General features: G+C 46.2%; 1 protein-coding gene across 2 annotated transcripts in view; it reads left to right on the plus strand.

Moving 5' to 3' along the window:
* The window catches only part of LOC144686402 (neuropilin-2-like), a 104,735-nt gene that overhangs the window by 35,742 nt on the left and 56,249 nt on the right, over positions 1 to 12,744 (plus strand). For both annotated transcript variants that reach the window (XM_078551552.1, XM_078551553.1), the window contains exons 4-7: positions 6,445 to 6,675; positions 7,536 to 7,691; positions 9,602 to 9,771; positions 12,243 to 12,398. In XM_078551552.1, coding sequence (XP_078407678.1) covers positions 6,445 to 6,675; positions 7,536 to 7,691; positions 9,602 to 9,771; positions 12,243 to 12,398 — 713 coding nt within the window. The remainder of the gene's footprint in view (positions 1 to 6,444; positions 6,676 to 7,535; positions 7,692 to 9,601; positions 9,772 to 12,242; positions 12,399 to 12,744) is intronic.

Below are 12,744 nucleotides of genomic sequence, written 5' to 3' on the forward strand. Positions count from 1 at the left end.
ATATTGAGATATAGAGAAAGACTGAGAGAGAGAGAGAGAGAGAGAGAGACATATTTAGACAGACGTGAAGACAGGCTGGGGGGGGCATCACACGTTTATCCTGAGACATCTTGTGAATGTTCTTTGCACTTTTCAAGCATGATCCACATTTTATTTTATAACAACATATGACAAGGATTATGGTGTAAACCCTGTTCTTTCCCCAGTCTCCTCTGCTTGTCTCCTGAGGTTGCTGATTCTCACTGGGAGACATTCTAGGGGTTACCAGAAACTCTTCCCTCACTCACACCACCCCCACTCACACCCGCCCCGTAACATCCTTCTCGAACTGGCTGGCTAAGGGCACCTGTTTTCAAGTGTGAAGCTACACGGCGAATGGCGACAGACTGTTCAAGTGTGCAAAGTGTCAGAGGCAAGGCTAATCCTGCCCGGACTCACACCAAGTCCCGTTCACCCAGCGCACCCCTGCGCTGGCTCCCCGACATTGACTCCCAGTCTGGCACGTCTCAAATTTGAGGACCCAGCCTTAGTGTACAAATCCCTCCCTATCTCTGCAGCCTCCTCCAGCCCTACAACCTGCTGAGAATCTCCGTGTTTCTCAAACCCTGACCTCCTGCGTGTTCCTGTTTCCATCACTCCCATCCATGGTGGCCATGCCTGCTGCTGCCTAGGCCTGAATTCTGGAATTTCCTCCTTTAAATCTCTCCATGAGTCGACCTCTTTTCTCCTCCTTTAAGACACCCCATAAAACCTAAGTCTTTGACCTAGCTTTTGCTCACTTGTCCTAGTATCTCCTTTTGAGGATCAGTGTCAAATTTTATCCAATAAAAAGCTCCAGTGAAGAGCCTTTGAATGCTTTACTGCGCTGAAGGTACCATATAAATTCCTTTGGTTGTTCTCATCCAATGCCCACACAAAAACACATCCCACGAAGGGACAGTGGACACAGATCAGCAACAGGAACCGTGACTGATTTTGTTTCTCTGCCCTCCCCCCGCACCCCCGGCTAATAATTCTCTGACGGAGCTCTCATTTTGTATTAACAACTTGTTGACATTGCAAAATTGCTCCTTATGTTGTGGCTGCATGCGAGCAGTTAACCCGGACATTGTGAATGCAAATACCTCCCTCTCTGGCCTTGGGCCTGCTCTGCTGTCAAGGGACAGACACACATTCTTGGTGGTCTGTAACCCGAGGTGGGTTGCTGACTGAACCTATAACTAGCTTGGTTACAAATTTCCTAGATCAGCTCTGGCCTCAGTTTGATAGAAGGTTCCTCCAGATTCCAGGATTCCCAAACTTAGTTTTTATTTTGGAAAAATACACTTTATTCATAAAATATCTGAAAGAACATTACAAAACATTTCAAAATGGCCATCATAAAAAGTGCAATCATATTCCAGTTTTCCACATAGATCATGAGGTGCTTCAATATAATCAATGAACATTACACACATTTCAACCCGGTCATTACAGTCAGTGCAATGGTATTCAAGTTATCGACATAGATCATGTTGCACTCTGAGGTGCCTCAATACAAATGTGATACATATAGTTTACACTGCATACATTCAATTCAATGTGAGTCATACAACCCGAGGGGTCTATAAAATTCCCAGTCCCTCGGTGCACTACGGCAGAAAGGTCTTAGACAGTGACCTTTCCCCTGTGCCCCAAGCTTTAGTGCATCCCTCAGCACGTAGTCCTGGGCCTTGGAACGTGCCAGTCTGCAACACTCAGTCGGGGACAACTCTTTGCGCTGGAAGACCAACAAGTTTCGGGCAAAGAGCGTCTTTCACCGAGTTGATGATCCTCCAGCTGCAGTTGATGTTTGTCTCGGTGTCTGTCCCTGGGAACAACCCATAGAGCACAGAGTCCTGTGTCACAGAACTGCTCGGGGTGAACCTTGACAAAAACCATTGCATCTCTCTCCAGACCTTCTTTGCAAAGGCACATTCCACAAAGAGGTGAACAATGGTCTTGTCCCCACCACAGCCACCTTGAGGGCAACGTACAGAGGGGTTGAGACTCCTGGCATGTTGGAAGGATCTGACGGGGAGGGCCTTTCTCACCACCAGCCAAGCTATGTCTTGTTGGAAAGTTCTGGCAATGAGGCATTCTGCCAAATGACTTTGACAGTCTGCTCGGGGAACCATCCCACAGGATCCACCCTCTCCTTTTCCCGCAGGGCCTCTAAGACGTTACGTGCCGACCACTGCCTGATGGACTTGTGGTCAAAGGTGTTTCTCTGCATAAATTTTTCCACGAGGGACAGGTGGTACGGCACGGTCCAACTACTTGGAGTGTTACGTGGCAGTGTGGCCAGACCCATCCTTCACAACACCGGGGACAGGTAGAACATCAGCACGTAGTGACACTTGGTGTTTGCATACCGAGGGTCTACGCACAGCTTGATGCAGCTGTACACAAAGGTGGCCATCAGGATGAGGGTGATGTTGGGCACATTTTTTCCCTTCTATCTAGAGGCTTGTACATCGTGTCCCTGCAGACACGGTCCATTTTCAACCTCCAGATAAAGCGAAAGATGGCTCGGGTGATCGCCATCGCGCAGGAGTGAGGAATACGCCATGTACAGCAACATCGAGAGTGCCTCACACTTGATGACCAGGTTCTTACCCACTGTGGAAAGGGAGCGTCGCTCCCACATGCTCAGTTTCCTTTTCACCATAGCCACTCCTTCCAGTTTCCAATGCATGCCCCAGTCCCTCCGAACCATATCCCCAGCACCTTCAGGAAGTCTGACCTGATGGTGAAAGGGATAAAGGATTAGTCAGCCCAGTTCCAAAAGAACATGGCCTCCCTCTTCCCACAACTTACCTTGGCTCCTGAGGCCAGTTCAAACTGGTTGCAGATGTGGATCAGTCTGTGCACCGACAGCGGATCCGAGCAGAAGACGGTGACATCGTCCATGTACAGGGAGGCTTTGACCTGAGTGCCTCCACTGCCTGGGATCGTCACTCCCAAACTTACTGCTGCTGTGTGGGTCATGCAGACTGGCTAAGCCCATTCAGCCTCTCCAGCCTATTGTTCCTGGTCAGCCTATGTGTCTAGCTCTCTGAGTTAGGCTAGGGGAAAGATCATGGTGGTGGGGGCGGAGGGGTGGTGGTGTACAGTTACTTGTGCAATCATCTTCTATGCATTTCTGGTAGTATTGCAACTCTGGTTGGGTGCATTCCTGGAGGTTTCATCCCATGGCCACAAACCATCCTGCTGCCCCCTCCCCCGTCCACTCCTGCTATTGATCGACCAGCACATACATCCTCATGGGGCTCCTCCCTCCTCATGACTGATTGGTAAATGAACAGACACTTGGTATCCCAATTAGATGATTCTTAAGTGTCTGTCAAACAGACTTTTCATCCCATACTAAATAATTTTTATAAGTAATAAACAAAAGCGTTCAAAGGAAACAAAGATAAGAACACATTTTTATGAATGTTCCTATAATTATTCTGGTCACCCCACTTAAGGAAGGATGTGAGGATCCTCGTGAGGGTGCAGAGGAGATTTACCAGAATGGCTCTGGGGACAGGGTTCATCAGCTACAAGGTTAGGTAGGAGAAGCTGGGGCTGTTCTCCTTGGGGTGAAGGAGATTGAGGGGAGGTTTGATCGAGTTGTACAAGGTGATGACAGGTTTCGATAAGGCAGATAAAGAAAAGCTGCTCCCATTAGCTGTTCATACAAGGTCTAGGGGGATACATTTTAGATTTTGGGCAAGAGATGCAGGGGGGATGTGAGGAAGAATGTCTTTACATAGCAGGTGGTAATGACTTGGAACTCGTTGCCTATGAGGGTGGTGAAAGCAGAGATGATCGATGTTTTCAATAAGAAATTGGATGGGTACTTGTGGGAAATAAACCTTCAGGGCTACAAGGATAAAGCAGGGGAGTGCAACTGACTGGATTGCTCTACAGAGAGCTGGTATGGACTTGATGGGGGTGAATGGCCTTCTTCTGTGCAGTAATGACTCAATGATTCTATTATCCCCTGGGTGGGCTGCTCGCAGCAGTGTTCTGGAGCTTAATCTGTCATTCCCGAAGGGCAATTCTGGAGGGTGGACAACCCTGAACCTCAGAACAGCACCGTCTGGTGTACAGGCTGAGCAACTACCTGTGCATTGCTATGGATATAGCACTGGCCATTGTGAGAGCTGGGATGAATCCAGACAATGAGGGCACATTGAGTGAGCACAGTTGGAAAAGCTTCTGACTTTGCCTTGATGATTGAACAAACCAATGAGATTAAAAAGTCTGTGCGGGCAGTTTGAAGGCAAGGTTTCTGAGTGTACAGATCAGCAGCAGGCCTGCAGTTCATTTCAGAGGCATGACACAATCACCAAGGTTTGTCCAGAAGAAAAACAAAAGTTAGTCAAATGACATCCAAGGCTTCAGCCTGAAACTCAAGATAGTTTATAAGTCATCCGAACCGTTAAAAGATTGTATTACTTCTTGTAATGCATGATCCAAGCCAGCTGCTGTTATTTATGATGTGTATAGTTCCTTTAGTTCTATGCAATTGTTCAGCTCAAACTCACTTAACTGAATGTCCCGAGGGGTTGGTGGCAATTACAGTAAGACGTGTGACAATGGGACAGGCTCTTGTGTTGTTCGCAGTCAGAGACACAACATTGCAGGGCAGGAAGAGGCTGTCAGACAGATGGATTTTTAATATACTATATGTGAACGGTTGGCGGAGAAATTCAATGGGCCAGATCTTGCTGGAAGCTAATGGTGTGTTAACGACACTCAGTGCTATTAATGTGCAAACTGCCCAGCAAATTGAGAGGATTATGAGATACGTTGTGAGTTGCCAATTTTCAGAACTCTCTGGTCAATTTACACTGGTTTGCACAATCTGCATCTCACCCTTAACCTCCCTGTTGCTTTGAAGAACTTGCTGGATTTGCATATTAACTGCTCGTTAAACTTGCCACAGAGAGAAAAGCATGGCGCAAATCCCCATTTAACAATGTGACAATTGGTGATGCAATGTCAATCAGTCCTTCTGGCCCACAAAGGGAACAATTTAAACAGTTTAATCTCATTTTTGCATGTAGTAAATTGTTGTTAGAGATTTTTAAAATGTCAAATTTTAAATTTGACGTTTTTTCTCCATTCTGAATTCTACTCCAATCTTTCTCTCCCTCTATTTATTTCTCTTTCTGTACTTGATTTGTCTCTAATTTACCCGATTTCCTTCGACTGTCATTCCTCTGTTTCTTTCCCAATCCTTTCCTCTTGTTGGTTAAGGAGATAGAGTGTTGTATCCATTGTTCATGGAGGTCCTAGATGCCCATTGCCCCATTTACAGATTGCACATGATAAAATGGATTCCAAAGAAGAGTCACATTGGACACAAAACGTAAACTCTGTTTCTCTCTCCACAGAGACCTGCTGTGTCTTTCCAGCACTTTCTGTTTCTATTTCAGATTCCCAGCATCTACTTTTATTCTGATAAAACAGTTTTGTGGTGAAGGGTGTAGAACAATATCTAAAATCTAGTGAACACCAGGAGATATAATTCCGTCAAAATCCTTATTACTGGTGCTAATAGATCTCTACTGCGGCAGTGTTGCTTGCTGATTCTGGGACATAGGCTATCGTTCTAGGCATTACTCAATGCGTTTTGTGTGCCAGCTTTAGTTACACAATCCCACTGCACAGTAAACTCAGCAGACTAGCTGGTGGCGGGTGGGGGCTGGGTACAGTGAGCCTGGGGTACGGTAATCCAAAGTGATGGGAAGTGACTGGTTACTCACGCCAATAGGCGATGAGAAAACTATTTAATGTCCCCCATGTTCAGCCTGCAAAATTCTGCCTGACGCGTCAAATCATAGAAGGTTTATGGTGCAGAAGGAGGCCACATGGCCCCAGTGTGTCTGCACCGATCAATAAAACAAGCCACTCGACCTAATCCCATTTGTCAGCATTTGGTCCATAGCCCTGCAGTTTACGACAATTCAGGCACCTTTTAAATGAGTTGAGGGTTTCTGCCTCTATTACCCTTTCAGACAGTGAGTTCCGGATCCCTACCATACTCTGGGTGAAAAATCATTTTCCTCATTTCACCTTTAATCCTCCTGCCAGTCACTTTAAATCTATGCCCCCTAGTCACTGATCTCTCTGCTGAGGTAAAGAGGCCCTTCCCATCCACTCCATCCAGGCCCCTCACAATTTTGTCCATCTCAGTCAAATCTCCCCTCAGCCTCCTCTGCTCCAAGGAGAACAACCCCAGCCTATCCAACCTTTCCTCATAGCTTCAATTTCCCAGTCCTGGCAACATCCTCATAATTCTCCTCTGTACCCTCTCTAATGAAATTACATCCTTAAGAGAAAGAGGAAGTCCATTAAAATTGATGGGAGGAGGAAGAAGGGTAATTTGCCATTCTGACTGGTTGCCTTATTACCTTTTCTGCTTTGCAGGGTCTGATGATTGCTCCAAGAACTTCACTGCCCCCAGTGGCACGATTGAGTCTCCCAAGTTTCCTGACAAATACCCTCACAATCTGTACTGCACTTACATCATTCAGGCACCGCCCAGGTCAGAGGTTACCCTCACCATGCTGACCTTTGACCTGGAATACGACCCCCTGCAGATTGGACCAACAGACTGCAGATACGACCGTCTCGATGTTTGGGATGGACTTCCGGAAGGTAAGGATTGCTGTAGCGATTTCCAAGGCCGACCGCCTGTTGGGAGCAAATGTATTCCTCACCCAAATATCTTCATTTTCTTTTGTTAAATATGACACTTTTAAGCCTTTTGACCCAATTAGCCCAGTGGCACTTTTTTAAACTGAGCCCATTTCCAAGATTTAAGTGGGACATTGGTTTGGCCTGGCATAAATCCCACTTGTCCAGAAAGGTGGGGGAATTGGTGGTTACCCTGGCTGCCTACCTCCCTCCCATGGCCTTGGCTGCATCCCAGTGGCCCTGGTACACTAGAGTCCTTCACTGACTTTTGAGTACCAAAGACACTGGAATGTATTGTAGCTATCCAGAACCATGTTATTATTTAGTTTGATCTCTTTCTCCTTTACGGTTAAGCTCTTTATTAGTTGTGGTCCTTTGAAGAGGGAACATCATTATTTGTCTTTTTTAGTGAATGGTACCGGGGCAAACTCGAGGGTCTTCTCAATAATTATTTTAGACAAAGAATGTAGCGTATCACAGTTTTTGAGCAGGTAAGTGTGTGACGCTTACAGAATCCACAGAGGAAATCAAATAGTTGCAGAAAATGCTCACTTTAATTCTTTAGTAAAAAGTTCCTGTGGCCTCATATCCCCATAATCACTTCCCTCTGCTTTCAAACCCAAACTCTGACAAGAGCTGAAAGCCTAGGATTGAATTACCCTGAAGGATCCCACCTGAAACGCTCACTTACTTTCAGTTCAACCTTCTGTATTTTTTGGCACATTTAATTCTTAGGGGAAGTTTCAAATTGGAAGGGAAAATGTCTCATAAAAACTGTTCCAGCTTCATGCTCCTCTCTCTGTTTTCTCCTCCACCCGCAGTGAGCCCTCTGATTGGACGCTATTGTGGTTCAAAGATCCCAGCTGTGATCCGTTCCGATACCGGAATCATGTCGCTCACCTTCCACACAGATATGGCCGTGGCTAAGGATGGATTTGCTGCTGAATACAACATCTCAACGAAAGACACTGCGGACTGTAAGTAGGGAATTGGAGATTGGGCATTGGGTAACCCGCAGGGGGTTTCAGTTCTGACCTTTCACCTTCAGGAACTGGATTTAAATCAAATTCGGGTGAACTGGATGATAAGGCTTCCAAGCAAAATTAGCATATAAGGTGACTCAAATCAAGTCTTACCCAATCACAGTCCCATCAACCTAACTAGAACTTAGTTGATGGCCTTACTTAGCTATTTCCCAAGACTAGCTGCTATGGGGAAAATGTCATGTTGGTGTCATGGGGGTAACTATGCTGAGGTTATTATGTCTAAGATACATGCAAGCCCCATACATCTTGTCACAGTTGTATCTCTTGAACCAGTGGGACAATGCTATTTTAGTATCTTGTCGTTGAGTCTCCCTCTGTTTTCCTACTCCACACGAAGCCACCACCTGATCACTTCCTCTCACCTATATACGTACAAGACTTGCATCTAGTGAATGTCCATCGCATCTCAGACATGCACCACAGCATGCCAAAACCATTTTTAAAAATGTCAGTGATCTCATGTTGGTTTCTTCTGATCTGGCACCAGAAATCTCTCACCCTTGGAGGTGGGGAGTGGGGGGGGGAGCTCAAAGCAGATAGTGTAACATCGGCCATCCACTGTGTGTCCCACACAATATTCAGCTCTGCTGAAGCGAATAGTCAGTGCGAGGCTCCCTGCTTTGCCTTGCAACCCTTCACCCCCACCAAACCAAATTTCCGCCCTGCAATGAGCGATCAAACTGCAACATCAGCCGCACTTTCAGCCTGGTCTGAATTATCCGGTCTCTTTCATCAGATACTAACTTTGCTCCGAAAAGCTGTTGAAGAGGAACGCCGCAACAAATTTAGGATCCAACTCAAAACAATAAATAATGTTACCTAGTTTTGTTTGCACCAAGTCCCATTCGGGACGTCACTCTTGTGCTCATTCACCTGTATTGTCTCCTGGTCCGGTAACGCCTCAATTTTAAAATTCTCATCCCCGTGTTCAAATCCTCCATGGCCTTACCCCTGCCTATGTATGTGACCTCCTTCAGCCCCATAACCCCCCCAAGATCTCTGGGCTCCCCCAAATCAGGCCTTGTAAATCTCTAGTTGCTTGTCCTAATGTGGCTCCATGTGGAATTTCTTTTAATAAAGCTTTTTTGAAGTGCCTTGGGATGTGTTACTATGTTAAATATGCTATTTCAACACAGGTAGTTGTTGAACTGTGTGTATATTTAAAATGGAACAAAGGAGCATGAGCAGACCACTTAGCCTCTAGAACCTGTTAAGCCATTTGTGGCTGACCTGTGACCTAACCCCATATACCCACCTTTGGCCCATATCTCTGGTTAACAAAAATCTATCAATCTCAGATTTAAAATTAACAATTGATCCTGCATCAATTGCCATTTGCAGAGGAGAGATCCAAACTTCTATCATCCTTTTTGCGTAGAAGTGTTTCCTAATTTCACTCCCGAAAGGTGCGGCTCTAACTTTTAGGCTCTGCCCCTTAGTCCTGGGCTCCCCATCCAGCAGACATAATTTGCCTCTTTCTACCCAATTTGTTCCCCTTAATATGTTGAAAACTTTGATCAAGTGACCCCTAAATCCTCTAAATTCCAGGGAATACAGCACTAGTTTGTGTTATCTCTCCTCGTAATTTAACCCTTGAAGTCCTGGTAATATCCTGACCCTGGACTTAGCTGGCAGAAAAGTACTCTTGCAGCTGACACATGTGTACCCGCTGACCCTTGTATACCACCGTCAACCATCTGATATGCATCCATGATTTACCAGTAGCCCTTCATTATTCTTTAGGTGTTTTAAACCAATCTCAATACCTTGTAAAAGCCAAACTTTAGCCACACAGCGGGTCAAAGGTGACAGGACATTAATATGTTCTATTGTGTTTCTAGCCTATCAGTGCAATCGTCCGCTGGGAATGGAATCTGGTCAGATCAGTAATATGCAGATCACTGCCTCATCCTCCTACTCCTACGGAAACTGGGATGCGAGCCAGGGGCGGCTCAATTACCACATAAATGGTTGGACACCCAACGAGGACACGGTCAGGGAATGGATCCAGGTATGTCAAGAACTTCAAACCAGAAGCAGGATCCCAAAATGCGCCTGTCGGGTTCAGATAAAAGGGCGGATAGCACTTGCTGACCTGTGCCCAAAAGATCTGATCTTGCCTGTTGGGGGTTAGGTTACTGCCAGCAGCTATTAAAGGCCTGCCGCTGACTGTACAGTGCTGCCATAGTTGTTTTGGAGGGTACAGAGGCTGTGTGGAATTGGTCATTGCAGGCCTCACCATAATGGACATGAAAATAAAGATGGACTTAAGACAATCAAAGGGTTATCCAGGATCACAATTTGTTATTGAAAGCTCACCTGCAATGACCAATTTCTCGGTTTCATTCTATTGTAGTATTAAGTAGCCTTTTCAGCACATAAACAGGCCATTCGGCCCTTTGGTCTATGATGGTATTTTTGTGCCACACCAGCCTCCTCCCACCTTACTTCATCTCACCCTATCATCCTAATACTTCTATTCCTTTCTCCCTCATGTGGTTATCTAGCTTCCCCTCAAATGCACCTATGCCTCAACCACTAAGGGTTAAAGAACATTCTTAGCCAGTCTCTCCTGAATTTTTCTCTGGCTGAAAGGGAATCTCTGGGATTGTGGGATGTTTTACCTATTAGTCTGCACCTGAATTAACATTGATCCACTTTCATTAGCCAATGATGCTCAGGAATGCCAGACAGTGGGCTCTGCACTAACTGGGAATGGATTGATGACAGCTTTTAACCTGAGTGAATTGTTTGGCTGAATTTACTCTTGTATCGATTTTACTGTCATTCCAATTTCCCCAGGCCGGGTCAGTTATAGTACCAGGTAGGCCTGACACATCCATCTTCTCTCTGCTCTGCCTTTCACCTCTAGAGTTACCAGCCCTCTAAGATTGCCCCAAAGAGTCCAGGAATTAAAGATGAGCCTCCAAATCACTGCTACGAATGATCGAGGAGAAAAAGCAGGAGGGCATAAAAAAAACTATGATTTCAAAACAATTTTCTTCATGTACTTTAGTTTATTAGTTATACAAATGTCAGAAATATGGAAAGAAGGCTATTGACTGACAGTCTAGAATCATCCAATCAGCTAATAAAGATTCTGCTGGGCCTGGGGGTGGGGGGTGTGGGGGGGGGGGGGGGGGCGGCAGTGATCAAACGGTGGGACAAACAGTCATTTAGGACCTTAACCATCCAGTCTGCTCACCACCTTAACCATCCACTCCCCTCACCACCTTAACCATCCAGTCCCCTCACCACCTTAACCATCCAGTCCCCTCACCACCTTAACTATCCACTCCCCTCACCACCTTAACCATCCACTCCCCTCACCACCTTAACCATCCACTCCCCTCACCACCTTAACCATCCACTCCCCTCACCACCTTAACCATCCACTCCCCTCACCACCTTAACCATCCACTCCCCTCACCACCTTTACCATCCACTCTGCTCACCACCTTAACCATCCACTCCCCTCACCACCTTAACCATCCACTCCCCTCACCACCTTAACCATCCACTCCCCTCATCACCTTAACCATCCACTCCGCTCACCACCTTAACCGTCCACTCCCTCCACCGGTGTGTGCTGTCTATAAAATGCACTGCAGCAACTCACCAAGGCTTCTACCTCCCAAAACCTGTGACCTCCTCTAACCAGAAGGACAAGGGCAACAGGCATAGCGCAAACACCACCACGTCCAGGTTCCCCTCCCCCCCCCCAAATCACACACCATCCTGACCTGGAAATGTATTGCAGTTGCTTCACTGTCGCTGGGTCAAAATCCTGGAAAATTGTGCTGTGGGTGTACCGACACCTACAGGGACTGCAGCGGTTCAAGAGGGTGGCTTACCACCACCTTCTCAAGGACAATTAAGGATGGGCAACAAATGCTGGCCTTATCAACGGCATCCATACCTCCAGAAAGAATTTTTAAAAAGATGAGAGGAATTCACACTCTAATGATGAGGGGATGGATCAAGGGATTGAGCGGTTATAGCAGGCAGGAAAGGCTGAACTAGCTGGGGCACTTTTTTCTGGGTAAAGAAAAGGCTGAGGGCTGATCTGGTCGAGGTCTTCAAGATTCTGACATAGACATAGAAGTGAGGTTTCCACTTGTGGGGAATCCAAAACCAGGGGTCACCTTGCGGCTTTCTGAAGGCTTCAAGCCCTCATTAGAATAAGGTCATCAAGCCTTGAAGTATTTGGTTTATTTTGAAGGCGTCACTTTGAAGGTTTTCATATCGGTTGGTTTGCTTAATCGGGGATGGGGTGGGAAGGTGGAAGGGGCAAGCGATTCGGCATGTCTCTATTCAGATAAAGTGCAAGGATTGAGCAAAGCATGCTAATATCACTCCTTCAGCCCCCCACATCAAGATAGCTTGGGGCCTTCAATTGCCTTTTTAGAGCAAAATTAATTTGAGTTGTGTGAAGAAGTGTGCTTTTTTGTTTAATGTCTTATCCTCCCCTTTTCCTTCCAGGTGGACCTTGGGATACTGAAGATCCTAACCGGTGTTGCCACCCAGGGAGCCATCTCTGTAGATACATCCAAGACTTACTTTGTTAGCACCTACAAGCTGGAGGTGAGCTCTAACGGAGAAGACTGGATGACCTATCGACAAGGGAAGAACCACAAGGTAATGGCAGACAGATTTATATTGAGCAGATCTGAACCTAAACAGGTAAATGGATTCGAGATGCAGGTCAACCATGATTTAATGGATGTTGGAAAGGGCTCGAGTAGCTCAATGGCCAACACCTACTCCTTTATTCTCAAAGGCTGTCTGACCTTGGGTATTTTGTTTTGCCGAATGGTCTGTGTTGGCACTTGAGGGAAAGGGAATGGAACACTTCTCCATTTCCTTCTAAAACAGGCCTCAAATTTTCTACCCAAGGAACTGTGTGAATGGCATAGAGCCTATGTTTAACAGTCGTTCAGTTAGGAAACTGAACTTAGCTAGCTGGCAATAATTTAGGGATTCC

The sequence above is a fragment of the Cetorhinus maximus genome, chromosome 11 (genome assembly GCF_964194155.1).
Source record: "Cetorhinus maximus chromosome 11, sCetMax3.hap1.1, whole genome shotgun sequence".
In the NCBI taxonomy this organism is placed as follows: domain Eukaryota; kingdom Metazoa; phylum Chordata; class Chondrichthyes; order Lamniformes; family Cetorhinidae; genus Cetorhinus; species Cetorhinus maximus.